Source organism: Xenopus tropicalis, chromosome 3 (genome assembly GCF_000004195.4).
Source record: "Xenopus tropicalis strain Nigerian chromosome 3, UCB_Xtro_10.0, whole genome shotgun sequence".
NCBI classification, from domain to species: Eukaryota; Metazoa; Chordata; class Amphibia; order Anura; family Pipidae; genus Xenopus; species Xenopus tropicalis.
In genome coordinates, this window is record NC_030679.2 from 135657831 (window position 1) to 135685296 (window position 27466).

The 27466-nt window shown below is 46.1% G+C and overlaps 8 protein-coding genes and 13 non-coding genes across 23 annotated transcripts; 9 read left to right on the top strand and 12 right to left on the bottom strand.

Moving 5' to 3' along the window:
- Positions 1-139: 139 nt before the first annotated feature.
- On the top strand, positions 140-993 carry LOC108646285 (histone H1B). Its single transcript, XM_018092764.2, has one exon. The coding sequence runs from the start codon at positions 155-157 to the stop codon at positions 944-946; it is 792 nt and encodes a 263-aa protein (XP_017948253.1). The 5' UTR covers positions 140-154; the 3' UTR covers positions 947-993.
- A 938-nt stretch (positions 994-1931) lies between these two features.
- On the top strand, positions 1932-2312 carry LOC108646290 (histone H4). The gene has a single exon (XM_018092779.2). It carries the CDS (start codon positions 1947-1949, stop codon positions 2256-2258), a length of 312 nt encoding a protein of 103 aa, XP_017948268.1. The 5' UTR covers positions 1932-1946; the 3' UTR covers positions 2259-2312.
- A 1591-nt stretch (positions 2313-3903) lies between these two features.
- LOC100493041 (histone H3) lies at positions 3904-4400 on the top strand. The gene has a single exon (XM_018092769.2). The coding sequence runs from the start codon at positions 3938-3940 to the stop codon at positions 4346-4348; it is 411 nt and encodes a 136-aa protein (XP_017948258.1). The 5' UTR covers positions 3904-3937; the 3' UTR covers positions 4349-4400.
- A 1019-nt stretch (positions 4401-5419) lies between these two features.
- LOC100496440 (histone H2A type 1) lies at positions 5420-5901 on the bottom strand. Its single transcript, XM_002942300.4, has one exon. It carries the CDS (start codon positions 5863-5865, stop codon positions 5473-5475), a length of 393 nt encoding a protein of 130 aa, XP_002942346.2. The 5' UTR covers positions 5866-5901; the 3' UTR covers positions 5420-5472.
- A 238-nt stretch (positions 5902-6139) lies between these two features.
- On the top strand, positions 6140-6616 carry LOC101733489 (histone H2B 1.1). Its single transcript, XM_004916988.4, has one exon. It carries the CDS (start codon positions 6188-6190, stop codon positions 6566-6568), a length of 381 nt encoding a protein of 126 aa, XP_004917045.1. The 5' UTR covers positions 6140-6187; the 3' UTR covers positions 6569-6616.
- A 1257-nt stretch (positions 6617-7873) lies between these two features.
- LOC101733182 (histone H4) lies at positions 7874-8268 on the bottom strand. The gene has a single exon (XM_004916987.4). The coding sequence runs from the start codon at positions 8237-8239 to the stop codon at positions 7928-7930; it is 312 nt and encodes a 103-aa protein (XP_004917044.1). The 5' UTR covers positions 8240-8268; the 3' UTR covers positions 7874-7927.
- A 1066-nt stretch (positions 8269-9334) lies between these two features.
- On the bottom strand, positions 9335-10097 carry LOC101733091 (histone H1B). Its single transcript, XM_004916985.4, has one exon. It carries the CDS (start codon positions 10066-10068, stop codon positions 9382-9384), a length of 687 nt encoding a protein of 228 aa, XP_004917042.2. The 5' UTR covers positions 10069-10097; the 3' UTR covers positions 9335-9381.
- A 4454-nt stretch (positions 10098-14551) lies between these two features.
- On the bottom strand, positions 14552-14624 carry trnaa-agc. Its single transcript has one exon. It is a non-coding gene; the product is annotated as a tRNA-Ala (tRNA).
- A 307-nt stretch (positions 14625-14931) lies between these two features.
- Positions 14932-15004, bottom strand: trnaf-gaa. Its single transcript has one exon. It is a non-coding gene; the product is annotated as a tRNA-Phe (tRNA).
- A 468-nt stretch (positions 15005-15472) lies between these two features.
- On the top strand, positions 15473-15545 carry trnam-cau. The gene has a single exon. It is a non-coding gene; the product is annotated as a tRNA-Met (tRNA).
- A 75-nt stretch (positions 15546-15620) lies between these two features.
- Positions 15621-15706, top strand: trnay-gua. Its single transcript is given in 2 exon segments — positions 15621-15657; positions 15671-15706. It is a non-coding gene; the product is annotated as a tRNA-Tyr (tRNA).
- A 321-nt stretch (positions 15707-16027) lies between these two features.
- trnag-ucc lies at positions 16028-16099 on the bottom strand. The gene has a single exon. It is a non-coding gene; the product is annotated as a tRNA-Gly (tRNA).
- Positions 16100-16332: 233 nt separating this feature from the next.
- On the bottom strand, positions 16333-16404 carry trnae-uuc. The gene has a single exon. It is a non-coding gene; the product is annotated as a tRNA-Glu (tRNA).
- Positions 16405-16929: 525 nt separating this feature from the next.
- trnaa-agc lies at positions 16930-17002 on the bottom strand. The gene has a single exon. It is a non-coding gene; the product is annotated as a tRNA-Ala (tRNA).
- Positions 17003-17303: 301 nt separating this feature from the next.
- On the bottom strand, positions 17304-17376 carry trnaf-gaa. Its single transcript has one exon. It is a non-coding gene; the product is annotated as a tRNA-Phe (tRNA).
- A 560-nt stretch (positions 17377-17936) lies between these two features.
- Positions 17937-18009, top strand: trnam-cau. The gene has a single exon. It is a non-coding gene; the product is annotated as a tRNA-Met (tRNA).
- Positions 18010-18084: 75 nt separating this feature from the next.
- trnay-gua lies at positions 18085-18170 on the top strand. Its single transcript is given in 2 exon segments — positions 18085-18121; positions 18135-18170. It is a non-coding gene; the product is annotated as a tRNA-Tyr (tRNA).
- Positions 18171-18491: 321 nt separating this feature from the next.
- trnag-ucc lies at positions 18492-18563 on the bottom strand. The gene has a single exon. It is a non-coding gene; the product is annotated as a tRNA-Gly (tRNA).
- A 233-nt stretch (positions 18564-18796) lies between these two features.
- On the bottom strand, positions 18797-18868 carry trnae-uuc. The gene has a single exon. It is a non-coding gene; the product is annotated as a tRNA-Glu (tRNA).
- Positions 18869-19392: 524 nt separating this feature from the next.
- On the bottom strand, positions 19393-19465 carry trnaa-agc. The gene has a single exon. It is a non-coding gene; the product is annotated as a tRNA-Ala (tRNA).
- Positions 19466-19902: 437 nt separating this feature from the next.
- Positions 19903-26997, top strand: LOC116409808. 3 transcript variants are annotated; one of them, XR_004222087.1, is made up of 3 exons: positions 19903-20035; positions 20202-26688; positions 26855-26997. XR_004222087.1 is itself a non-coding variant. In XM_031899359.1 (2 exons), exon 2 carries the CDS (start codon positions 20471-20473, stop codon positions 26399-26401), a length of 5931 nt encoding a protein of 1976 aa, XP_031755219.1. In that variant the 5' UTR covers positions 19903-20035; positions 20202-20470; the 3' UTR covers positions 26402-26901. The 3 variants fall into 3 exon arrangements, 1 of the variants encoding a protein (XP_031755219.1); XR_004222088.1 differs by having other exon boundaries at positions 19903-26688; XM_031899359.1 differs by having other exon boundaries at positions 20202-26901.
- Positions 26998-27466: the final 469 nt, after the last annotated feature.

A 27466-nucleotide genomic window follows, 5' to 3' on the forward strand; every position in this document is an offset into this window, starting at 1 on the left:
TGTATAATCCCCGGGATATTTATGGAAGTAGATATTATTAATAACTTTGCTTTTTGAGAAGCTGGAAACACAGAATGAAAGCTCCCTAATGCTGAACACGGAAAGTAAACGGTGGGTGTGGCTAAATTGTGTCCAATTAGAAAGCGGTATCAGAATGCAACTGAGCCAATCAGCAGACAGCAAAGATTCTATAAAAAGAGAACAGAAAAGCGCGGCTGATATATTTCGGTTTTCTGAAGAGAACGATAGAAGATTTGCAATGGCTGAAGCAGCTGAGACGGCGCCTGCTCCTCCCCCGGCTGAACCCGCAGCCAAGAAGAAGAAACAGAGCAAGAAAGCAGCGGGGGCCACTAAATCCAAGAAGCCATCTGGGCCCAGTGTGTCCGAACTGATAGTCAAAGCCGTATCCGCTTCCAAGGAGCGCAGCGGGGTGTCCCTGGCAGCTCTGAAGAAGGCTCTGGCTGCAGGAGGTTACAATGTGGAGAAGAATAACAGCCGCCTCAAGCTGGCTCTCAAGGGCTTGGTCAGTAAGGAGACCCTTGTCCAAGTGAAAGGGAGCGGAGCCTCCGGGTCCTTCAAGCTCAACAAGAAGCAGCTGCAGAGTAAGGAGAAGGCGGCACCGGCAGCAGCCAAAGCCAAGAAACCGGCAGCAAAGAAGGCAGCCAAGTCCCCGAAGAAGCCCAAGAAGGTGTCCGCAGCCGCCAAGAGCCCAAAGAAGGTGGCAAAGAAAGCAGCAAAGGCCGCCAAGAGCCCAAAGAAGGTGGCGAAGAAAGCAGCAAAGGCAGCGAAGAGCCCCATAAAGCCTAAAGCTGCCAAAGCCAAGAAAGTGGCCAAGAGCCCCGCAAAAAAGAGCGTGAAGCCCAAAGCTGCCAAAAGCCCCGCAAAGGCCAAAGCAGCCAAACCCAAAGTGGCTAAAGCAAAGAAAGCCGCCCCTAAGAAGAAATAAGCTGGCTCACTGGCCAACTGCCCCAAAGGCTCTTTTAAGAGCCACCACATCCCCCTGAAATGGCTTGTAATATAGTGGGGTCTCCTGCTTCTACCATGGCTTTTAATAAGCAATAAAAACTATTAACCTCGCACCGGCCCAACATTCGTTCAGTTATCGCCAACTAATATCCCTGGCCAGTAAGTAACGGCAAAGTTTCCCAAATACACAAATAGTTTAGTGTTCCCCTCCCTTTAGTGCTGCCGGACTGCTCTCCGTCACTTAAACCTGCCCAAACCATTCCTCCCCCTCCCACTGGTTCTGTCCAAGATAGAAATTCTCAGATAGGAATTTAGCCCCTGTTCCCTGTAACGTAAATGCAACAGTAGGAAAGTGACATTGTTGCGAGTTGTATCCAGCAATGTGTGTAACGGAGCGAATGTCCCAGTGTAACAATGTAAGTGCTACTTTGTCAGCTCAAAGCTCCAACTCATTAGAAAAGTAACAAATAGGGGAAAGACAAGGCAGAGTAACAAACAGCTCAGCTGAGAGGCTCAGAGAGGAACATGCCCTCTAATAATAGGCTGGAACTGAGTCTCTCACCGGAGTTGTTGCTCTGCCTTGTGTTGCGCCTATTATTAAAGAGCATGTATGTAGCCTATAAGCAACAGGCTGATCTGTAAAATATTCTTTTGCAAAGGGAACTGCACTAATTCATTTCAGGACAGAATACAGAGAACAAAACAATAATCTAAACCATGTTACTGATCTATATACGGATTGCCGCGATACTTTTGGCGGCTCAGGGAAACAGAAAGTTGATGCTCTCACTTCTTACTGCTAATGAGTAGGGCGGGTCCACTTTTAGCCAATCACGGGGCGCCGATTGTTTCCCCTTGAAACCAAAAGAAAGAGGCGGGGCTGATATTGCAGTTCCCTGTCAGGTCTGCTCAGTCTCTATAAGAGAGAAGACGAGAGACGAAGAACTACATATTTTCCAGTTTTGTGATAAGAGAGAATCATGTCTGGCAGAGGCAAGGGCGGTAAGGGGCTGGGGAAAGGAGGCGCCAAGCGCCACAGGAAGGTGCTGCGGGATAACATCCAGGGGATCACCAAGCCCGCCATCCGCCGCCTGGCACGCAGAGGGGGAGTCAAGCGCATCTCCGGCCTCATTTATGAGGAGACTCGGGGGGTGCTGAAAGTTTTCCTGGAGAACGTTATCCGGGACGCTGTCACCTACACCGAGCACGCCAAGAGGAAGACTGTTACCGCTATGGATGTGGTGTATGCTCTCAAGCGCCAGGGCCGCACTCTCTACGGATTCGGGGGTTAAACCCTCTTATTCCCTCACAGCATCATTTCCCAAAGGCCCTTTTAAGGGCCCCCACTATTTCAGCAAAAGGCTGTGATTGTATATCATCTGTTGATGGGAATTAATCTGCTCCTTATAAACTGATTTGTTACAATGTTACCTGTTGGGGAACGAAAATTAGGTGTTTAAACTAATGAATCGTGCTAAAGAGATGAGTCAATTATATTTAAATAAATGTTTAGAAGCTGCCGGAGCAGCATGATTATATACTGTATAGTGATGTCATAAAACGACCAGACATTTTGGCGGGCTTTTTGAATAAGCCAATCGCTTCTCAGTATGGAGAATCAGTTCAGTTTTTAAGGGCCCCCACTATTTCAGGAAAAGGCTGTGTCTGTATATTATCTGCTCCCTATAAATTGATTAGATACAATGTTACGGGTTGGGAGGGAAAGTAGGTCCGGGCCCACAGTGCGGATCTGAATGGCTGAAGGGATAAATCTCCTGAATAGGTGACTTGGCTGTAATAACTCGAGCTAAAGAGATGGGGCAATATAAATATATATAAATAAACGCTATGTAGGCTGCCAGATCAAAGGGGTTATTGTATTTTATTGGGCGGTCATATAACGGCCAGACATTTTGGCGGGCTTTTTGAATAAGCCAATGGCTCCCACAGTATGGGCTATTAGTCGGCAGATATAATTGGGGGTCTCGGTGACTGACAGGAGGGAAAGGAGAGGATTTGGTTGCGAGTAGAAAGCGCTGATGTTTATTATTGCGGGAATGTAACAATGTGACACAATGGCTGCTCTGAATTTTAAAGCATCTGCAAAGAAATTTATGTGAAGTAAAAAAAAAATGTACGTCAGGGGAATTAACAACTAGACCCCAAATAAGAAGCTCCTAGACTTCTAACGTGTTTGGAAATAGTTATTCCTGGATCCCTGATTTTTTATTCTATTCTATGGCAGCATCAGGGTTTCCGTTAGCGGATATACCGTCTGACTGCGGGGAGTAACATCTATACACTGTGCCTTTCTGTAGCCATATAAATGAATATAATGGCGGGACCAGTTTGGCGCCTCCGAGCGAGTTCAGAGAACAAAGCAATGTTGCAGCTGCAGGCAGAGCCCCTCCCCCACATGTGGCCATTTGCTGCCTCAGCTTCATTATAACGAGTCTAAACTTCTAGCTGTATACGCCTAGTGAATACAGGTGAGGCAATGGTCTAACGAATTTTGGCGGGCATTTAAAAAAAAAAAAAATCTCTTTTTCCTTCCACATTCTCTTCTTCCCTACCCACATAAAACACAATCGGTTTGATTCCCGTTTAGAGCTCTTTGCTGCCCCCATGCGGTTGATATAATTGACCTCGCAGCAGACGTTTCCGGGATTCAGAGTCAGTCAGCGCATCCGAAGGGAATAAGAAACATCTGTTAAATATTTTTTATTATAATATGGTTTGAAAAAGCCAAGTAAGTAATTAATAACCATTATCGTCATCGTTATATAAGATAATTTCGGACAGACTTTTGGCGGGCATTTTAAAAAAATACATTCGGCCTGAGCAGCCAATAGAAATGTAGAAGTAAAGGGGCGTGTTTGCATCGAGCCAATCACAGGGAGGCGCTGGCTATAAATAGGGTGTTTGGCAGCCCCCAGACACCATAAAGTTTTAGTGCTTCTACGTTGTTGCAATGGCCCGTACTAAACAGACCGCCCGCAAATCCACAGGCGGGAAGGCTCCCCGCAAGCAGTTGGCCACCAAGGCAGCCAGGAAGAGCGCCCCGGCCACTGGCGGAGTCAAGAAACCCCATCGTTACCGCCCAGGGACTGTGGCTCTCCGGGAAATCCGCCGCTACCAGAAATCCACTGAGTTGCTGATCCGCAAACTGCCTTTCCAGCGTCTGGTCCGGGAGATCGCCCAGGACTTCAAGACCGATCTGAGGTTCCAGAGCTCAGCCGTTATGGCTCTGCAGGAGGCCAGCGAGGCTTATCTGGTGGGGCTCTTTGAGGACACCAACCTGTGCGCCATCCACGCCAAGAGGGTCACCATCATGCCCAAGGATATCCAGCTGGCCCGCAGGATCCGAGGGGAGAGGGCTTAGATCCGAGGGGGTTTTATTCACTGGACACAAAGGCTCTTTTCAGAGCCACCGACACTTTCTGGGAATGAGCTGAACTATAAGATACATTTAGGGTATCGGTGCTACTGGCCCTTGTGCTGCTCAGATTTAGTAACTCAATGATTAGTACTTCTAATGAGCAGGATTTCTTGAAACAAAGGCCTCTGCTTTCCCGGGTTCCAGGCAGATTGGAATACAGAAACCCAATATATAGGGACAGGTTCCTGGCATTTTATTATGTTGAGGTTTTATTCACTGGACACTTACTGGGAATGAGCTTTTTAGGCTTTTGTTACAAAAAGATACTTTGATAGACTGGAACCAGCAGAATTACATAAAATATTTTAGTGGGTCTATTACATCGCGTCTATTCCTGACAATTGTTTGTTGCAATGTTTTCTACATTGCTGTAGGGCGGGGCGCAACACAAGCATGCAAGTTCCTGGGGCTGCAAAATATTGGCTATAGGTAGCCTCTATGTGAATTAATACCATAAAAACGGCTTTGTTTGGTACTACTCATTATATTAACATTTATTTATAAAGCGCCAACATTCCGCAGCGCCGTGCAATAAGTGGATTTCATACATTGGACATACTGAGCAATCAATAACCGATACAAGAGGTGTAGAGAGCATTGTTTCTATGCAAATAAAAATTTGAATTCGTGGCTTGAATACAAAATGTCACTGGGGGCAACAGCCAAGAGGTTGGTGAGGAACACGTTGCTGAAGTCACTGGTTGGGGATCGCTGCTGTAGGGTATAAAGATTTCCTGTTTCTTGGTACCTGCTTGTTACTTTTAATCTATTCTATACCGAGTATCAGTGTCTTGGGTCTGAAAGGATGTTTGGTCAGAAAAAAGCAAAAAATCACTTATTTGAACTGTATATGTTGTATGTACCCTAGATTGTTTTTAATCAGTTGCTCTTTTTGTGAGATGTATGTAAAGGAAATGGGATTCCTGTATAACAGGATTATATATCACTAGAGAGCAACATTACATTGAAACCCCAAACTACCATCAGGTTATACAGCGCTGTTTAGACAGAGTGGGGGCTCTGAAAAGAGCCTTTGGGTTGGGGTCAGGGCACTCTCATTCCTGGGCTCACTTGCTCTTGGCCGCTTTGGTGCTCTCGGTTTTCTTAGGGAGCAGCACGGACTGGATGTTGGGCAGGACACCGCCCTGAGCGATAGTCACCCCTCCGAGCAGTTTGTTCAGCTCCTCATCGTTGCGCACAGCGAGCTGCAGGTGCCTGGGGATGATACGGGTCTTCTTGTTATCCCGGGCAGCGTTCCCGGCCAACTCCAGGATCTCAGCGGTCAGATACTCCAGCACTGCGGCAAGATAGACTGGAGCTCCGGCTCCCACCCGCTCAGCATAATTGCCTTTCCTCAGCAGCCGGTGAACACGGCCGACTGGGAACTGCAGCCCAGCCCGAGATGAGCGAGTCTTGGCCTTTGCCCGGGTCTTCCCGCCTTGTTTGCCTCTTCCTGACATGATTCCTGCTTCGTGTTACACAAAGTAACTCCATATAATGTAACGTGCACTTTTGCTTTTATAGGCATCTGTGGGAGTACTTCTCTTCTCTGATTGGTTAGGTTCAATTGCAGCCAATGAAACACAAGCTTTAGTCTACACCAATCCTTTGGGCCCAAACTTAAGAGATGGAACGATTAAACGTCATGTAAAAGAGCCAGCCAATGGGAAGCACAGGCAACGTACAGCCTCATTTACATGGGCAGGGTATAAAAAAAAAGGCGCAGATGGAAGGGAATATTATTACAGTTTGTTTGCAGACTGACCGTGTATCTGAGGGAAAATGCCCGAACCCGCCAAATCCGCCCCAGCGCCAAAGAAAGGCTCTAAGAAAGCGGTGAGTAAAACGCAGAAGAAAGATGGGAAGAAGCGCAGGAAGAGCAGGAAGGAGAGTTACGCCATCTACGTGTACAAAGTGCTGAAGCAGGTGCACCCTGATACCGGCATCTCTTCCAAGGCCATGAGCATCATGAACTCCTTTGTTAACGATGTGTTCGAGCGCATCGCAGGGGAAGCCTCCCGCCTGGCTCATTACAACAAGCGCTCCACCATCACCTCCCGGGAGATCCAGACCGCGGTCCGCCTGCTGCTGCCTGGGGAGCTGGCCAAGCACGCTGTGTCCGAGGGGACAAAGGCTGTGACTAAATACACCAGCGCCAAGTAATCCCCATTCCCTGCCCCGCAACAACACAAAGGCTCTTTTCAGAGCCCCCACCTCCTCTGTACAAGGGCTGCACAGACTCACAACTATCCTGCTGTACATTTCTAGTTTAGTCTTAGTTTAATTCATGAACTGATTTAGTAAAAAATCCCTAACTTTATCTATATGGGTTTGATTGTGTCATTCAGCTGAAAAAAGAAAACCATAAAGCTATTATGGCCATTACTGTAATTTGCTACCAATCACTCGGATGAATCGCCTAACTCATATTCACATAAGCAAGGATCGCTTCCAGAATACTTAGCGCACAATCCCCTCTCACAGATAAATAGCGCAGCTAGAAGTTTAGACTCGTTATAATGAAGCTGAGGCAGCAAATGGCCACATGTGGGGGAGGGGCTCTGCCTGCAGCTGCAACATTGCTTTGTTCTCTGAACTTTCTGCTTCTCTCACAGAGGCGCCAAAATGTTCCCCCTAATTTATATTTCTACAGAAAGGCACATTGTATAGATTCCCCCTGTCCGGTGATTTCTTTCTTTCTAAATGAATTCTTAGTAATATATTCTAGCGTCTGTGTCTCATTGTAACATTCCCGCAAACATCACAGGATTCAACTCCCCGACCCCTAATCTCCTGTATAAAATATTTTTCAAATAATCCAATGAATCATTTCTATAACTACATAATCTCCCACAGGCAGAGATATTTCACAAATCTGTTTGTTGCTCTGCTATGAATATTTGTGCGTTTTCTAGCGCAGTCATTGGTCAATTCATAAAGCCCGCCATAACGTGTCCATTTATTAGGATTGTGCCATAGAATATATCCGTGATACTGACAGGCTGAATAGTGTTTGTACTGATCCGGTTGGTACCGGGACGCGCTGCCACTTCTCTTCCTACAGTCCCCCCCCCCCTCACTATCAGATCACTTTGGGCTCTAAAGTTAATTTGAAGGAGGAAACTCACATAATTGATCCAGTTTTACAGTAGAAACAAACTAACGCTCAAACATTTGTGCTTCGACTGCTCTCCGATAGGTGAACTGATTCTCCATACTGAGAAGCGATTGGCTTATTCAAAAAGCCCGCCAAAATGTCTGGTCGTTTTATGACATCACTATACAGTATATAATCATGCTGCTCCGGCAGCTTCTAAACATTTATTTAAATATATTTGACCCATCTCTTTAGCACGATTCATTAGTCAAAACACCTAATTTTCGTTCCCCAACAGGTAACATTGTAACAAGGAGCAGATTAATTCCCATCAACAGATAATATACAATCACACCCTTTTGCTGAAATAGTGGGGGCCCTTAAAAGGGCCTTTGGGAAATGATGCTGTGAGGGAATAAGAGGGTTTAACCCCCGAATCCGTAGAGAGTGCGGCCCTGGCGCTTGAGAGCATACACCACATCCATAGCGGTAACAGTCTTCCTCTTGGCGTGCTCGGTGTAGGTGACAGCGTCCCGGATAACGTTCTCCAGGAAAACTTTCAGCACCCCCCGAGTCTCCTCATAAATGAGGCCGGAGATGCGCTTGACTCCCCCTCTGCGTGCCAGGCGGCGGATGGCGGGCTTGGTGATCCCCTGGATGTTATCCCGCAGCACCTTCCTGTGGCGCTTGGCGCCTCCTTTCCCCAGGCCCTTACCGCCCTTGCCTCTGCCAGACATGTTCAACCTTCAAATGTTTTTCTTAATGATTCCGCTTTGTCTGCGCAACCTCATGTATAAAGAGACTGAGCAGACCTGATAGGGAACTGCACTGACTGTCACCCCTCCCTTTTCTTTACTGTTCCAGGGTAAAACATTTGGCAACTTCTGATTGGCTAAACCATGAAGCGCCCATACTCATTAGCAACAAGGAGTGTAACAAACTGCTGCTTATAATAAAGAGCCGCCAAAACTATGGCAGCGATATGTTTATAGAGCAGTAAAATGATTATTCCTATATCCTCAGCATTCTGCCCTGAGATTCATTAGTGCATTTCCCTCTGCTGGAATAGTTGTATGTAACTGCAGAACAATACATTTATAGAACAGGGGTAATTAAATTAATAAACACGAGGCTCAATTACATTATATATAAGGATTAAACCCTGTGGAATTTAGAATCTAAGTGGAAGGGTAATTTACAGACACAGATATATTAAGGATACTAAGTGCTGCAGGTTACAGTGGGTGACACAATATAAGCGTTACTCCGGGTTATTTCAACCTCTTACTGGCAAAAAAATATGTTTACAAAATCAGTTTGTTGTTAATGTCACTTACACGCCCTCTAATGCTGCTGCAACTCTCTGAGCCTCTCAGCTGAGCTGTTTGTTACTCTGCCTTGTCTTTCCCCTATTTGTTACTTTTCTAATGAGTTGGAGCTTTGAGCTGACAAAGTAGCACTTACATTGTTACACTGGGACATTCGCTCCGTTACACACATTGCTGGATACAACTCGCAACAATGTCACTTTCCTACTGTTGCATTTACGTTACAGGGAACAGGGGCTAAATTCCTATCTGAGAATTTCTAATTTGGCAGAACTAAGGGGGGAGGGGGAGGTTTAAGCAGATTTAAGTGACAGAGAGCAGTCCGGCAGCACTAAGGGGAGGTGAATGCAACTATTTTTGTGTGTTTGGGAAACTTTGTAGTGATTAGTTGGCGATAACTGAACGAATGTTGGGCCGGTGCGAGGTTAATAGTTTTTATTGCTTATTAAAAGCCATGGTAGAAGCAGGAGACCCCACTATATTACAAGCCCTTTCAGGGGGATGTGGTGGCTCTTAAAAGAGCCTTTGGGGCAGTTGGCCAGTGAGCCAGCTTATTTCTTCTTAGGGGCGGCTTTCTTTGCTTTAGCCACTTTGGGTTTGGCTGCTTTGGCCTTTGCGGGGCTTTTGGCAGCTTTGGGCTTCACGCTCTTTTTTGCGGGGCTCTTGGCCACTTTCTTGGCTTTGGCAGCTTTAGGCTTTATGGGGCTCTTCGCTGCCTTTGCTGCTTTCTTCGCCACCTTCTTTGGGCTCTTGGCGGCCTTTGCTGCTTTCTTCGCCACCTTCTTTGGGCTCTTGGCGGCTGCGGACACCTTCTTGGGCTTCTTCGGGGACTTGGCTGCCTTCTTTGCTGCCGGTTTCTTGGCTTTGGCTGCTGCCGGTGCCGCCTTCTCCTTACTCTGCAGCTGCTTCTTGTTGAGCTTGAAGGACCCGGAGGCTCCGCTCCCTTTCACTTGGACAAGGGTCTCCTTACTGACCAAGCCCTTGAGAGCCAGCTTGAGGCGGCTGTTATTCTTCTCCACATCGTAACCTCCTGCAGCCAGAGCCTTCTTCAGAGCTGCCAGGGACACCCCGCTGCGCTCCTTGGAAGCGGATACGGCTTTGACTATCAGTTCGGACACACTGGGCCCAGATGGCTTCTTGGATTTAGTGGCCCCCGCTGCTTTCTTGCTCTGTTTCTTCTTCTTGGCTGCGGGTTCAGCCGGGGGAGGAGCAGGCGCCGTCTCAGCTGCTTCAGCCATTGCAAATCTTCTACTGATTTCTTATCAAAAGATAAATACGACATTGGAGCGTTTCAATTCTTCTTATATAGAATATTTCTGTCTGCTTATTGGCTGACTTTCATTCTGATACCGTTTTCTAATTGGACACAATTTAGCCACACCCACCGTTTACTTTCCGTGTTCAGCATTAGGGAGCTTTCATTCTGTGTTTCCAGCGACTCAAAAAGCAACGTTATTAATAATATCTACTTCCATAAATATCCCGGGGATTATACAGTCACTTGCAGGGTAAATGTCCCTGTCTCTGACAGCGATTTTCTGCATGTTGGTTACACGGATTGTCCCCAAACAGCCCCTGATATCTCAGGCGCACTCCTGTCAGTCTGGGTGAGGTTTTTATAAACCTTCAATTTTCCTTGTTCATTGGGATCTATTTCCTCCATCTCTTATCCCTGAGAGAGAGAGGGGTATGGGGAGGGATATCAGGGGGACAGTGAGGGGTTTGGAGGCTACAGAAGAAATCCGTGGGGGTTGCACTGGCAGAGAAGTAGCACAGTCCCGAACCTGCTGTAGTACAGTCATTGCAGCATTCACACAAGTCCCACTGCCTGCATTGTATTGTGTCATTAGTTACACTATCAGCACTAATAAAACATATCTATGTATACATCACACGACTGGACACATTATTGCCCCACAGAGCTGACTTTATACCGGCAATTTTAAGTATCAAATGAAAGTATATTATATTATTGGAAGAGTTGTTACCAAGTGAGACTGGGAACACTCCAGCAAGATACAAATGTGCCCCCACTCCAGTCTGATTTCATATGTTGAGTGAAGTTATTTCTATGGAGTAAAACAATGCTCTCCAAGCTTATTGAGTTGTGGTCCAAGAACAATACCCACAATCCCACAATCAGGTGGGAGGGGAGGAGTGAAGGTGTCAGAATATATAAAATAATATTGTGGTACTTGGACTTCTGTTTATATTTTTCATAGTTGGGGGACTAAAAATCTATGCTGAGAGGCTGCATTCAGCCAGTTGTACAGCCCTACAGTAGAAGAAATGGCTTACATTATTATTATTATTATTATTATTTTATTATTATTAACACTTATTTATAAAGTGCCAACGTATTCCACAGCGCTGTGTAGTTGTATGTGTGGCGACTATGCATATATACCTGCAAGTGTATGATAGTAATATCATTTATTTGTATGAATGTATATAGTGCACAAGATGTTAATTAAGTTGCTTAAGTTGGGAATGTTTGAAGTGCTTTTGTGGTAGTTACCTTGGTATTATATGGTGATGGGTGGGTGGTCAACACCAAGATATCACAGGAAGCCAACTGGAGGGTCTTTTGCATTTCAAAGTGGAAGTGTTTGTACAGTTGTTTATGGTGAGGCAGCTCCTTATGGGAACTACCTGACTGATTAACACAATAAGATTCTGATACCTGATTATCTTGTCAGCCAATCAGAATCTCACTGACCAAAGTAGGGATGTGTTCTAAAGGTCCCCATACACGGGCCGACTATAGCTTCTGATATGGGTCCCTTGGACCGATTCGGCAGCTAATCGGCCCGTGTATGGGGAGAGCAGAGCGGCCTGGCCGACCGAGATCTGGCCTGAAATTGGCCAGATCTCGATCGGCCAGGTTAGAAAATCTGGTCGGATCAGGGACCGCATCGGCTCGTTGATGCGGTCCCCGATCCGACTGCCCCATTGCCGCCCACATAATCCGATCGTTTGGCCCCAGGGCCAAACGATCGGATTTTTTTTTTTAACCTAAATGCTCCCCGATATCGCCCACCCGTAGGTGGGGATATCGGGGGAAGATCCGCTCGCTTGGTGACATCGCCAAGCGAGTGGATCTGCTCGTGAATGGCCACCTTTAGAGTATAACTTGTGAAGCTCTTAAGGTCCCCATACACAGGCAGATCCGATGCGGGAAGATCAAATGCGATGTCGCCAAGCAAGTGGATCTTCTCCTGATATCCCCACCTACGGCTGGGAGATATCGGAAGAACCCAGGGGCCAAACGATCAAATTATTATGTCGGGCACAGGAAAAGTCGGTCCGGGGACCACATCAACGAGCCAATGCGGTCCCTGATCCGACTAGATTTTCTAACCTGCCCGATGGAGATCTGGCAGATTTAAAGGAACAGTAACACCAAAAAATGAAAGTGTTTTAAAGTAATTAAAATATAATGTACAGTTGCCCTGCGCTGGTACAGCTGGGGTGTTTGCAACAGAAATGCTACTATAGTTTATATAGATGAGCTGCTATGTCAGCACAAGGGCAGCCATTGAAGCTGGGAAAAAGGAGAAAAGGCACAGGCACATAGCAGATAACAGATAAGCTTAGTAGAATATAATGGGGTTTTATCTGTTATCTGCTAAGTAACCTGTGCCTTTTCTCCTGTAAATGGCTGCCCCCGTGGCTACACAGAAGCTTTATTATATAAACTATAGTAGTCTTTCTAAAGAAAACACACCAGTTGTACCAGTGCAGGGCAGCATTACATTATATAGTAATTACTTTTATACACTTTCATTTTTTGGTGTTACTGTCCCTTTAAGGCCAGATATTGGTTGGGCAGGCCCGTCGGTAGTGCCCATACACTGGGCGATTAGCTGCCGATATTGGTCCCTTGGGGCCGATCAGCCTGTGTATGGGGACGTTTATACTCAGATTGATAGAAATATAGACACACACAAACAAAGATATATATATTAGTGATAGGGATTAAATTACTAAATGCTGTGATAGAGGTTAAATTACTTAATGCTGAATTTATACAAATTTTGTTTTAAATCACGAAGGTCTGAGAAAGTATTACTTCAGTTATTATGATTATCCTCACTATCTTGTCTTTGTCCAAGTTGCTCCGGCCTTGATTATCTCAGTGTAGCACGGTGGATTTTATTTTGATTTTATAATGATTTACATTATATATCTGCTTTGACATATGAATCAAATCTTAGGTTTGAGTCAAGTAAAGCCATCAGATTTTGGGACATCTATTGTCCAGTGTTCAAGGTACAATGTCTTTGTTCTATGTATATTGCTGGGTAAACAGTAAACACAGGTATTGTTACCCAGCAAATATCCTTGGAATAAACATAGACAGCATATAGACAATACACTTTATGTACAACTTATTTGAGAAACAAATAAGGCTTTCTACAAAGTTAGTAAACTGTCTAGTTAATAGGTTTTGTTCATGACAAAAGTTTGTACACAAGTTAGCACTTGGTGTTGGGGGTTTTGCTAAGAACTCTAGTATAAAAGGGAGCCTCCACCATGTGTCAGTAGCTTCGCCTAGGACTCCTGAACGAGTGCCGGGACAATTGGATCATCGCTTGGTTATCGGGAACCTGAAGGTCTTGCGCCAAAGGTTGTGGGGCTCCCCGATTGTGCTGAATTGTGCAGAACTGGCTATACTTGTAACTAATCATACTAAGATAAGTAAATCTATTTAATTCTATTATTAATAGTTATTATTGCTCACTAACAGTCTATCAGAAGGCTTAATCATTGATCCTGCATATTTATTAATATTTGTCATTAATGTTAATTAATACAAATTATTAATATTAATAAAGGTTCATCCCCTTTATTACACTCAGCTAATATTCAAGGCTAAGAGATCATAATAAAGCTTCAGCAGCTACTTAAATAATTTCTGTATTTCTACTAATAATTGCAAGGCATATGTACCCACCCATGATACGTAAGCATAATGGGATGTTTTTTTCTATCTACTATATAAGTAATATCAAAACAAAATAAAGTTGAACTTGTTTGCAATACATATACTGGTTGTATCGTTTGTACAAGTTCCCTGATCAGCGCACATGCGCAGACGATATCAGATGTTTCACCGACGCACAGATTAAATCGAACCGGTTCGTGACTGCTTAGATACAGTGCAGAGAAGCACAGACAGAGTTAAAGAAATTAACCCTTACAATTAGGTTAGTTAGAAGTGCTAAGTGCTTTGTCTCTGGGCTGGATAATCAAAATAAATTCGCTTAATCTCTGGAAAAGAACCGTGGTTGCTTCCTTTTACTTGGTTGTGGTAAATATTGGAATCCCCAGTATATTTGTAAGAATATACTACATCAACACAATACAACATTTTGGTGCCGTGAATCTGATTGATCTAAAATTCAACATGTTGTAGCTCACTGTGGAGAGGAAAGCGCGATTCCAGTACTGCACGGCCTTTTGGGCTGCACAACAGCTTCTTACCACTCTTCTTTGGGTGCTTGCCCTCGGTTGTGCAAGCAGCAGCCGGTGCAGTAATGGAATGACGCTTTTCAGAGGGTTCTGTCAACTCCCATTTACTCAGGTAAGAAATGAACGTTGCTCCACGCTGTACAGGACAAGAGGTCTGAGGGACGTTTCCACTCCTCTCTCTTTTTAAAAACACTAGACAGAAGCGCGTTGCGGCCCCGCCCACCCGCTCTGAAAAGAGCCACCTCCTGGAGTATGCGGGCATCGATCCCGCTACCTCTCGCATGCTAAGCGAGCGCTCTACCATTTGAGCTAATCCCCCCCACGGTGCAGCGCCAGCACACAGGACCTCCGACAAACCTCAACTTGGGCAGTTTTTTCAAGCTACGGCGGCGTCTGTGTTGCTCGTTACGAGTACAGTTTGGCCTTTGCGGATGTCAAATGTGCTCAGGTCTTCCCAAGGGCAACGGAGGAGGTATTTTCTCTGACGGTGACCTACTTAGCAAGAGCAGGGGGCCAGTCTTCCATATAGCACCTTAACAATTATGTGGCTTAATTACGCCTTTGCTTGCTGCTGATTGGCCTTCATCGCGCCTAGTTAAAACGCTCTCAAAATCCGCGGCTCCACCTGCCGAAACCCGGGATCGAACCAGGGACCTTTAGATCTTCAGTCTAACAATCTCCCAACTGAGCTATTTCGGCACAGCTGCAGCCGGCGGCAAGCGCCCTGCTAAGGCGTGGGCCTGCAGTCCAACCTATGGTTGGCCCGTCTATCGCAAGCCCCAGCACTGCGGGTGCAGCGGGGGACTGTAGGTTTAACAGAGCAGTCCCTAGGTCGCTGCTTCAACTCTGGCTCCAAGGACACTTTTTCCAGTTTGCCACATGCTGCTTTTCCAAGCAAGTTAAACCACCAGTTGATTAAAAAGGCTTCGAGTAGGGCAACAGACTGAAGGAAAACGGGGGTTTTCGGAAGAGCTCGACATGGGGCTCTTGTTCTCTTTTTTGCTCCACCCTAAGTTTTAGAGGTCAAAATATTTGTCCTTTTGAAAGACTTGCAAAATGCACATTGGCTATGCCTCAGTCTGTTTATGACATAAGTCACTGCAATTTTTTGTAAGGGTGTATGCAATAGAGCACACCAGGGTGGACACCAGACGCCCGCCGCTTGCAGCCTCGTTAGCGCAGTAGGTAGCGCGTCAGTCTCATAATCTGAAGGTCGTGAGTTCGATCCTCACACGGGGCAGACTTTTGGAAGGCTTCGGCTTCTGTTGGGTTTCTCAAGAGAACTGTCACCCCCTCCCGTCGAGCGCCTTTCCGGCCTTCGATAGCTCAGCTGGTAGAGCGGAGGACTGTAGGTGTGATACAGCAATCCTTAGGTCGCTGGTTCAATTCCGGCTCGAAGGATGCTTTCTTAGAGCTCGCGCTGCCCGTTCCGGTGCTGCTTTCTTACTTTTTGTTTTGTTTTCATTCAAGCCAATCCTGCGTACAACTTAGAAAAATGAAGAATTTTAGCATGATGCACACAGTGAGAAGACTGCACAGGCTGTAATGCAGACACGTTCCCACTGCAAATCTCCTCTCTGAAGGTTGCAAAGGACAGATTGGAAGCGCTTTTGCCCTGTACCCTGCATGGGCAGGCATGGCTGCAAAGTGGCGACATCCGCGGGTCACTATGGCGGCAACCTTTTTAAAAAGCGCTCGTCCGTGCCGCAATAGAGGACGCTGTGCATTGGCCGGGAATCGAACCCGGGTCAACTGCTTGGAAGGAAGCTATGCTCACCACTATACCACCAACGCCATAGGCGCACTGGAGGGCGCACGTTCTGTGACAGCGGATGTCTCAAACGGAAGACGCTCTGAAATGCAATAAGGGCGCTCAGGTCTGGGCTCTTTCACGTTCGTTCTCCATACCCACCTGTGGCCTTTAATCGCAACAAAGGCCAAAGTTGCACACCTGAGCATAGCAGAAATCTTTAGGCACTGGACCAATCAATGGGCTCGCCAAGCAGTTGGAATAGCAAAAGCGGCGCTTCCCATACCGGGAGTCGAACCCGGGCCGCCTGGGTGAAAACCAGGAATCCTAACCGCTAGACCATATGGGACCCTGGGAGCCCGGCGCACCGTGGTGTGCGTTTACTCACTCGGGAAACGCTCTTCTGCCCGCATGGCGGTAATTCTCAAGGAAACAGCTTTGCCTCTAGTTTGGAGGATGACCCAAATAGGAATTGCCTTGGCCTTTGCTTGAGAACCACTTTAACCCTTGGCAATTTGACACCGTCCATAAAGGATTTGCAGTTTCCAACCCCTCGGTGGTCTGTGTCGTAGCTCACTGTAGAGAAGAAAGCGCGATTCCAGTACTGCACGGCCTTTTGGGCTGCACAACAGCTTCTTACCACTCTTCTTTGGGTGCTTGCCCTCGGTTGTGCAAGCAGCAGCCGGTGCAGTAATGGAATGACGCTTTTCAGAGGGTTCTGTCAACTCCCATTTACTCGGGTAAGAAATGAACGTTGCTCCACGCTGTACAGGACAAGAGGTCTGAGGGACGTTTCCACTCCTCTCTCTTTTTAAAAACACTAGACAGAAGCGCCTTGCGGCCCCGCCCACCCGCTCTGAAAAGAGCCACCTCCTGGAGGATGCGGGCATCGATCCCACTACCTCTCGCATGCTAAGCGAGCGCTCTACCATTTGAGCTAATCCCCCTCACGGTGCAGCGCCAGCACACAGGACCTCCGACAAACCTCAACTTGGGCAGTTTTTTCAAGCTACGGCGGCGTCTGTGTTGCTCGTTACGAGTACAGTTTGGCCTTTGCGGATGTCAAATGTGCTCAGGTCTTCCCAAGGGAGGAGGTATTTTCTCTGACGGCGACCTACTTAGCAAGAGCAGGTGGCCAGTCTTCCATATAGCACCTTAACAATTATGTGGCTTAATTACGCCTTTGCTTGCTGCTGATTGGCCTTCATCGCGCCTAGTTAAAACGCTCTCAAAATCCGTGGCTCCACCTGCCGAAACCCGGGATCGAACCAGGGACCTTTAGATCTTCAGTCTAACGCTCTCCCAACTGAGCTATTTCGGCACAGCTGCAGCCGGCGGCAAGCGCCCTGCTAAGGCGTGGGCCTGCAGTCCAACCTATGGTTGGCCCGTCTATCGCAAGCCCCAGCACTGCGGGTGCAGCGGGGGACTGTAGGTTTAACAGAGCAGTCCCTAGGTCGCTGCTTCAACTCTGGCTCCAAGGACACTTTTTCCAGTTTGCCACATGCTGCTTTTCCAAGCAAATTAAACCACCAGTTGCTTAAAAAGGCTTCGAGTAGGGCAACAGACTGAAGGAAAACGGGGGTTTTCGGAAGAGCTCGACATGGGGCTCTTGTTCTCTTTTTTGCTCCACCCTAAGTTTTAGAGGTCAAAATATTTGTCCTTTTGAAAGACTTGCAAAATGCACATTGGCTATGCCTCAGTCTGTTCTCTTTTTTGCTCCACCCTAAGTTTTAGAGGTCAAAATATTTGTCCTTTTGAAAGACTTGCAAAATGCACATTGGCTATGCCTCAGTCTGTTTATGACATAAGTCACTGCAATTTTTTGTAAGGGTGTATGCAGTAGAGCACACCAGGGTGGACACCAGACGCCCGCCGCTTGCAGCCTCGTTAGCGCAGTAGGTAGCGCGTCAGTCTCATAATCTGAAGGTCGTGAGTTCGATCCTCACACGGGGCAGTCTTTTGGAAGGCTTCGGCTTCTGTTGGGTTTCTCAAGAGAACTGTCACCCCCTCCCGTCGAGCGCCTTTCCGGCCTTCGATAGCTCAGCTGGTAGAGCGGAGGACTGTAGATGTGATACAGCAATCCTTAGGTCGCTGGTTCAATTCCGGCTCGAAGGATGCTTTCTTAGAGCTCGCGCTGCCCGTTCCGGTGCTGCTTTCTTACTTTTTGTTTTGTTTTCATTCAAGCCAATCCTGCGTACAACTTAGAAAAATGAAGAATTTTAGCATGATGCACACAGTGAGAAGACTGCACAGGCTGTAATGCAGACACGTTCCCACTGCAAATCTCCTCTCTGAAGGTTGCAAAGGACAGATTGGAAGCGCTTTTGCCCTGTACCCTGCATGGGCAGGCATGGCTGCAAAGTGGCGACATCCGCGGGTCACTATGGCGGCAACCTTTTTAAAAAGCGCTCGTCCGTGCCGCAATAGAGGACGCTGTGCGTTGCCCGGGAATCGAACCCGGGTCAACTGCTTGGAAGGCAGCTATGCTCACCACTATACCACCAACGCCATAGGCGCTCTGGCGGGCGCACGTTCTGTGACAGCGGATGTCTCAAACAGAAGACGCTCTGAAATGCAATAAGGGCGCTCAGGTCTGGGCTCTTTCACGTTCGTTCTCCATACCCACCTGTGGCCTTTAATCGCAACAAAGGCCAAAGTTGCACACCTGAGCATAGCAGAAATCTTTAGGCACTGGACCAATCAATGGGCTCGCCAAGCAGTTGGAATAGCAAAAGCGGCGCTTCCCATACCGGGAGTCGAACCCGGGCCGCCTGGGTGAAAACCAGGAATCCTAACCGCTAGACCATACGGGACCCTGGGAGCCTGGTGCACCATGGTGTGCGTTTACTCACTCGGGAAACGCTCTTCTGCCCGCATGGCGGGAATTCTCAAGGAAACAGCTTTGCCTCTAGTTTGGAGGATGACCCAAATAGGAATTGCCTTGGCCTTTGCTTGAGAACCACTTTAACCCTTGGCAATTTGACACCGTCCATAAAGGATTTGCAGTTTCCAGCCCTCGGTGGTCTGTGTCGTAGCTCACTGTAGAGAAGAAAGCGCGATTCCAGTACTGCACGGCCTTTTGGGCTGCACAACAGCTTCTTACCACTCTTCTTTGGGTGCTTGCCCTCGGTTGTGCAAGCAGCAGCCGGTGCAGTAATGGAATGACGCTTTTCAGAGGGTTCTGTCAACTCCCATTTACTCGGGTAAGAAATGAACGTTGCTCCACGCTGTACAGGACAAGAGGTCTGAGGGACGTTTCCACTCCTCTCTCTTTTTAAAAACACTAGACAGAAGCGCGTTGCGGCCCCGCCCACCCGCTCTGAAAAGAGCCACCTCCTGGAGGATGCGGGCATCGATCCCGCTACCTCTCGCGTGCTAAGCGAGCGCTCTACCATTTGAGCTAATCCCCCTCACGGTGCAGCGCCAGCACACAGGACCTCCGACAAACCTCAACTTGGGCAGTTTTTTCAAGCTACGGCGGCGTCTGTGTTGCTCGTTACGAGTACAGTTTGGCCTTTGCGGATGTCAAATGTGCTCAGGTCTTCCCAAGGGCAACGGAGGAGGTATTTTCTCTGACGGCGACCTACTTAGCAAGAGCAGGGGGCCAGTCTTCCATATAGCACCTTAACAATTATGTGGCTTAATTACGCCTTTGCTTGCTGCTGATTGGCCTTCATCGCGCCTAGTTAAAACGCTCTCAAAATCCGCGGCTCCACCTGCCGAAACCCGGGATCGAACCAGGGTGTGCTGTCAGGACAGATATATGTCTTTTCATTTGATTATAGGTATGAGCAGTCCTCCAGCTCCATCTACTGGACACCTGTAGATATTTCCTGGTGTTATTTGTTTAATAAAGTTAGCTATTGACCCTTGATGTCATAATTCCAGGTCACAGGAAGTAGGTGTTTTCCAGCCTGTGCAGTTTATCTCATGTGCTTTCAGCTTTCTCCATGCTAAACAGGCCCTATGCAGCATTGTTGGTGAGTGTATACAGTTTTACTTGCTTAATATACTCAGCTCCTGCATCTTAGAGAGAGAGGTTTGTTTCTGTTTGATAGCAGATTTATTACATCTGTGTAATGTATATGCATGCATATTGTTTCACCAGCAGAGACACTTATACCATTTCATTTGTATGTATTTCAGTTTTACCCTTTCATCTTCAAATACTCATTAAACAAGTTAACAACTTACACAGTGTGGTGTTTTGAAGAAGGGTTATCTGCCTGTCAATCTCACTTCAGACAGTGAGCAGGACAGAACAGTAGACAACACCACGCATAGCTGATGCAATACAGCACAGTAAAACAACAGCTGGTATCAAGAGGCCCACACGCAGAGTGGATTAGCAAGTACCACAAAGATACAGTACAGCTTCAGTTAACAGCTAACTCTTATCAAGATTAGACAGCAAGATGTCTGAACGATCAATCAAAACCAGATCTAGGGTGTCACATTCATCCAGACTCTCAAACCGCTCCCAGGTGTCTGACGCTGCACTTTTCCGCGCAGAAGCTGCCGCTGCACTAGCTCAACTCACATTTACTGGGAAGGAAACAGAGCTAAAATTAGAGAAGACACGCTTAGAAGCCTCAATAGAGATTCTTAACTTACATAAGACCGTGGCAATCGCAAATGCCAAAGCAGATGCATTAGATGCAGCTCTTGACACTACAGAACAAGCAAGTCAGAAATTCACTATGCAGCCTGATGTAAAACCAGAAACTGCTATGCAACGTACCAAAGAATATGTGCTGGAACATTCACAGGAGTACAGTCCATCAATGCCAAGCCTAGAAAAGCTTAGTGAGTACAGAGACAGTGATGTTATCCCATTATTGGAGCAAAATCATAGTATACCTCTCCAGAACATTCCCTTACAATGTGACTACATCTCACCACCAGATGGTGCTCTGTTACAAGAACAAAAGGATTTCAAACAATTGTATCCTGTTAATGTGAAAACTCCTGCAGCCAGAGACTATAATGACATTCAGTGGACTTTACCTGTTACTAATAAATACAGCTATCCTCCTGTTACACGACCAAGGGTTCCTGATAGAGACAGTCATTCTCCAGAGGGATCATACCAGCACACACCAGATGTGAAGCCAGCGCTCCCTATTAAGCCTGATTCAAACCAACTCACTGGCGATCAACAGATGTCAGACTTAGTGAGATTTATGGCACGCAGAGAAATGATAACATCAGGTCTTGTTCAGTTTGACGAGAAACCAGAAAACTACAGGGCTTGGAAGGCGTCATTTAAAAATGCTATAGAAGACCTTCACCTTTCATACAAAGAAGAAACAGATCTCCTAGTGAAGTGGCTAGGTCCAGAGTCCAGCAGACAAGTGAAAGGCATTCGGGCAGTATATGTCAATGATTCTTGTAAAGGACTACAGATGTCATGGCAAAGGTTGAACGAAGATTATGGAGCTCCAGAGAAGATAGAAAAATCCCTGTGGGACAGGATTGACAACTTTGGGAATATCTTTGAAAGAGATTGCAGCAAGAAACTTAGAGAATTCAGTGATCTGGTAATAGAACTGTTGGCAGCAAAAAATGAAGGATGCTTTCTAGGACTAGGTAATCTTGATTCCGCCAGAGGAATAGAAGACCTTGTAAAAAAGCTGCCAGATTCTCTAAAAAGGAAATGGGCATCCCATGGGACCAAGTACAAGGAAATACATAATGTACTATTCCCACCATTCTCTTATTTCGTGCAATGTATCTCTCAACAAGCAAAGATGTACAATGACCCAGGTTTTGCTCAGACGTTCCAGACCTTTGGTGACAACAAGCCAGAGAAATACCGCTACAAGAACACCCCTCAGAGAAGCTCCATCAGGGTGCACAAGACTGAAGTATCTCAAGCTACAGGAAACTCTTCTGCTTTCACTGATGCTAAGACCATGGACTTAACAAAAGGATGTCCGATTCATCACAAACCTCATCCTCTGTACAAATGCAGAGGCTTCAGAAGTAAGTCCCTTGATGAGAGAAAGACTTTCTTAAAACAAAACAATATTTGTTACCGTTGCTATGCCTCAAATGCACACCTTGCGAAAGACTGTGACAAACCAGTTAGCTGCACAGAGTGCAACAGTGACAGACACGTGTCTGCTCTTCATCCTGGTCCTGCACCATGGTCAGTCAGGCCACCAGAAGGGAGTGATCATGGCGGGGAGGGAAAGGACAACGGTGCAGAGGCTACAGTAACTACAACATGTACCGAAGTGTGTGGAGGAGACCTTCGAGACAGATCATGCTCTAAAATCTGTTTAGTAAGTGTCTATCCTACAGGACAAAAGAACAGAGCAATCAAACTTTATGCTATTCTAGATGACCAAAGTAATAGGTCCCTGGTCAGGTCAGAGTTCTTTGAAATCTTCGGGTCAAAAGGCCAGCAGTTTCCATATTCTCTCAGAACCTGTGCAGGGGTGATTAACACTTCAGGAAGAAGAGCGCAAGGGTTTGAACTACAGTCTCTTGATGGCAAAACCACAATCTCATTACCCACACTCATTGAATGTAATGAGATACCGAACGACCGGACGGAGATCCCAACCCCTGAGGTGGCTCTTCATCACAATCATCTAAAGTCACTTGCTAGTGAGATACCCAAACTTGATCCATCAGCATCTATCCTTATGCTGTTAGGAAGAGACATAATTAGGGTCCACAAAGTGAGGCAACAGATCAACGGACCACATAACGCTCCTTATGCACACAGATTAGACACAGGATGGGTCATAGTGGGCAATGTATGCCTGAAAGGAGTCCATAGACCAGACTTAGTACACTGTCTTTACACCAGAACCTCAGAAGAGAGCTGCAGATCCCTCTTTCCACCTTGTCCATACTTCTACAATGTGAGGGAAAACTATGACATGAATGTATGTGTAACCATGCAATCCTCAGTGTCTACGTACAAATCCTCTTGCAAAGAGTTTGAGGATCATGTAAGCCACAGTATCTTTCAGAGAACAACAGAAGATGAGACGGTTGCTCCTTCTCTGGAAGATCTTGCCTTTATGAAAACAATGAACGAGGGTTTCTACAGAGCAGAAGACAGTAGTTGGGTAGCTCCTTTACCCTTCAAACCACAAAGAAAGCAGCTACCAAATAACAAAGAACAAGTCTTGCAACGTTTCAGGTCCTTACAGAGTTCTTTTAAAGTAAAACCTGAGATGAGACAGCATTTCTTTGCATTTATGGGAAAGGTAATCCAAAATGGCCACGCAGAGATAGCGCCACCTCTCAATCCAAGAGAAGAGTGTTGGTATCTGCCTCTCTTTGGAGTCTACCACCCCAAGAAACCCCAACAGATTAGAGTTGTCTTTGATTCAAGTGCACAGTGTTGTGGGGTATCCCTGAATGACATTCTGTTGAAAGGCCCAGACCTAAATAATAACCTCCTTGGTGTGTTGTTACGCTTTCGCAAGGACACCATTGCATTCATGGCTGATATCCAACAGATGTTCCACTGTTTTCTAGTTAGACCTGAAGACAGAAATTACTTAAGGTTCTTCTGGCACAAAGACAACGACCCTGCACAAGACATCATAGAATGGAGAATGAAAGTACATATCTTTGGTAACAGACCTTCTCCAGCAGTGGCCATATATGGTCTTAGACAAGCAGCTTGTCAGGAAGAAAAGGAGTTTGGTACAGACGCTAAAAGATTCGTGAAAAGAGACTTTTACGTGGACGATGGTCTGAAGTCAGTACCCACTGCAGCTGAAGCCATTGACCTCTTGAACAGAACCAGGAAAATGCTAGCATGTTCAAATCTCCGCTTACATAAGATAGCATCAAATAGCAGTGATGTAATGGCTGCTTTTTCTTCTGAAGATCACGCAACAGACTTAAAAGATCTCAATTTCAATGATGATGATTTACCCATGCAAAGAAGCTTAGGCATCTGCTGGGATCTTAAAAGCGATTCCCTGACCTTCCAGGTGTCATCAGAGAAAAGACCCTTCACACGAAGAGGAGTCCTCTCTACAATAAACAGTTTGTATGACCCTTTGGGGATAGCTGCACCAGTAACCATTCAAGGGAAAGCTCTTCTTCGTGATCTCACCTCGGAGACTCAAGATTGGGATGCACCCCTACCTGAAGGTAAGAGACTGTCATGGGAAGATTGGAAAGAGTCCCTTCACCAGTTGAAGCACATACAGGTAACTAGACCCTATGTATCCGTTTCTTGTTCAAATGCCAAATACAAAGAACTTTGTGTGTTTTCAGATGCCTCCATGCAAGCAATTGCAGCAGTGGCCTACTTAAAGGTGATAGATTCTGAAAGTCAGGTCCACATAGGTTTTGTGCTAGGAAAAGCTAAATTAGCTCCATGTCCGGAACTTACAGTCCCACGACTTGAACTCTGTGCAGCAGTCCTCGCAGTAGATATAGCTGAATTCATAACAAAAGAAATCGACACAAATATAGACTCTGTCAGCTACTTCACAGACAGCAGAATAGTTTTAGGCTACATTTGCAATGAGAAAAGAAGATTTTATGTCTTTGTTAGCAACAGAGTTCAGCGAATAAGAAGATCCTCTCTCCCTGAACAATGGCACTATGTGTCAACAGAGAGCAATCCAGCTGATCTGGCCACAAGATCTGTACCAGCAGCACACCTGAAAGATACTATGTGGTTCACAGGTCCACCCTTCTTGAGTCATTCTCACCACTTGAAACTAGAGACTGAAACCTTTACATTAGTGGATCCGGCTCAAGATACAGAGATTCGTCCACAAGTTACAACCTTGAGTACAACATCCAAAGGTAAAGAACTAGGGTCTGAACGTTTTTGCAGGTTCTCTAGCTGGAGTACTTTGACTAGAGCATTAGCACGCCTCATTCATGTAGCTCATCTGTTCAAACAAAAAAGAGACAGCCAACTTGATCATTGTAAGGGCTGGCACCTTTGCAGAGAACTAAACTTGGTGCATGACTTTAAGAAAGCTAGATCAGTCATCATACAGAATGTTCAAAAAGAGACTTTTGCAAAAGAAATACAGAGCATTGTAGAAAAGGAAGGCATGCCAAATGATAGTCCTCTCAGAGCATTGGACCCTTTCATAGATGAAAATAGACTACTGAGAGTAGGTGGTCGCTTGAGAAATGCAGACCTAGGACCAGAGGAGAGAAATCCAATTATTGTGCCTGGTCATCACTACATAGCTACCCTCATTGCTCGTCACTATCACATCCAGTCGCAACACCAAGGGCGCCACATTACAGAAGGAGCCATCCGCTCAGCAGGATATTGGATAACAGGAGGAAAGAGACGTGTGAGCAGTCTCATCTTTAAATGTGTCATGTGCAAGAAGCTCAGAAACACTTGTGAAACACAAAAAATGGCAGATTTGCCACCTGATAGACTGAGAACAGATCCACCGTTCACCCACATTGGTCTTGATGTGTTTGGGCCATGGACAGTCTGCTCAAGACGTACACGAGGAGGCTCTGCCGACAGCAAAAGGTGGGCAGTTCTTTTTACTTGTCTAAATATCAGAGCCATCCATATTGAAGTGATAGAATCCATGGACACTTCAAGCTTTATAAATTCTTTCAGAAGGTTTTTTGCTATACGTGGTCAAGTCAAAACTATCAGATCTGATCGGGGTACCAATTTTGTTGGAGCATGCCGTGAACTTGGAATCTCTTCCAACCTTAACTATGAAGAGGTAGAAAGTTTCCTTTCCAAACAAGAGGTGTGTTGGATCTTTAATCCCCCTCATGCTTCCTACATGGGAGGTGTGTGGGAAAGAATGATAGGAGTTGCAAGAAGAATATTAGACTCCATGCTTCTACAGTTACCTTCAAAACTCTCGCATGAGGTTCTCATTACTTTAATGGCAGAAGTGACTGCAATAGTGAACTCAAGGCCTCTGACCCCAGTCTCAACAGATCCTGAGGACCCACAAATACTTACTCCAGCTACACTGTTGACTCAGAAGTTTGCATCTTATCCCGTACTTTCTGGGAACTTTGATGGTAAAGATCTCTATAAAAGACAATGGAGACAGGTTCAAAGCCTAGCCAAGGTCTTCTGGGACCGGTGGCGTAAACAGTATCTATCTACCCTGCAGGTAAGAAGGAAATGGCAATCAGATAGACCTAACATCAACACAGGAGATCTCGTCCTTCTGAAAGATCAACAAACCAAGAGGAATGAATGGCCTATGGGTCGTGTAACAAAGACTTTCCCTGATAAAGATGGCAAAGTTCGCAAAGTGGAAATAAAGATTGCCAGAGATGGGAGTTCTACATTATTCTTCAGACCAGTGACAGAGCTCATTCTTCTTCTTCAGTCTGAAGACCCTACCCCCTGATTGGACTAGAATGATTGTGGTGATCTTACAGACACCAGGCGGGGAGTGTGCTGTCAGGACAGATATATGTCTTTTCATTTGATTATAGGTATGAGCAGTCCTCCAGCTCCATCTACTGGACACCTGTAGATATTTCCTGGTGTTAGTTATTTGTTTAATAAAGTTAGCTATTGACCCTTGATGTCATAATTCCAGGTCACAGGAAGTAGGTGTTTTCCAGCCTGTGCAGTTTATCTCATGTGCTTTCAGCTTTCTCCATGCTAAACAGGCCCTATGCAGCATTGTTGGTGAGTGTATACAGTTTTACTTGCTTAATATACTCAGCTCCTGCATCTTAGAGAGAGAGGTTTGTTTCTGTTTGATAGCAGATTTATTACATCTGTGTAATGTATATGCATGCATATTGTTTCACCAGCAGAGACACTTATACCATTTCATTTGTATGTATTTCAGTTTTACCCTTTCATCTTCAAATACTCATTAAACAAGTTAACAACTTACACAGTGTGGTGTTTTGAAGAAGGGTTATCTGCCTGTCAATCTCACTTCAGACAGTGAGCAGGACAGAACAGTAGACAACACCACGCATAGCTGATGCAATACAGCACACAGGGACCTTTAGATCTTCAGTCTAACGCTCTCCCAACTGAGCTATTTCGGCACAGCTGCAGCCGGCGGCAAGCGCCCTGCTAAGGCGTGGGCCTGCAGTCCAACCTTTGGTTGGCCCGTCTATCGCAAGCCCCAGCACTGCGGGTGCAGCGGGGGACTGTAGGTTTAACAGAGCAGTCCCTAGGTCGCTGCTTCAACTCTGGCTCCAAGGACACTTTTTCCAGTTTGCCACATGCTGCTTTTCCAAGCAAGTTAAACCACCAGTTGCTTAAAAAGGCTTCGAGTAGGGCAACAGACTGAAGGAAAACGGGGGTTTTCGGAAGAGCTCGACATGGGGCTCTTGTTCTCTTTTTTGCTCCACCCTAAGTTTTAGAGGTCAAAATATTTGTCCTTTTGAAAGACTTGCAAAATGCACATTGGCTATGCCTCAGTCTGTTTATGACATAAGTCACTGCA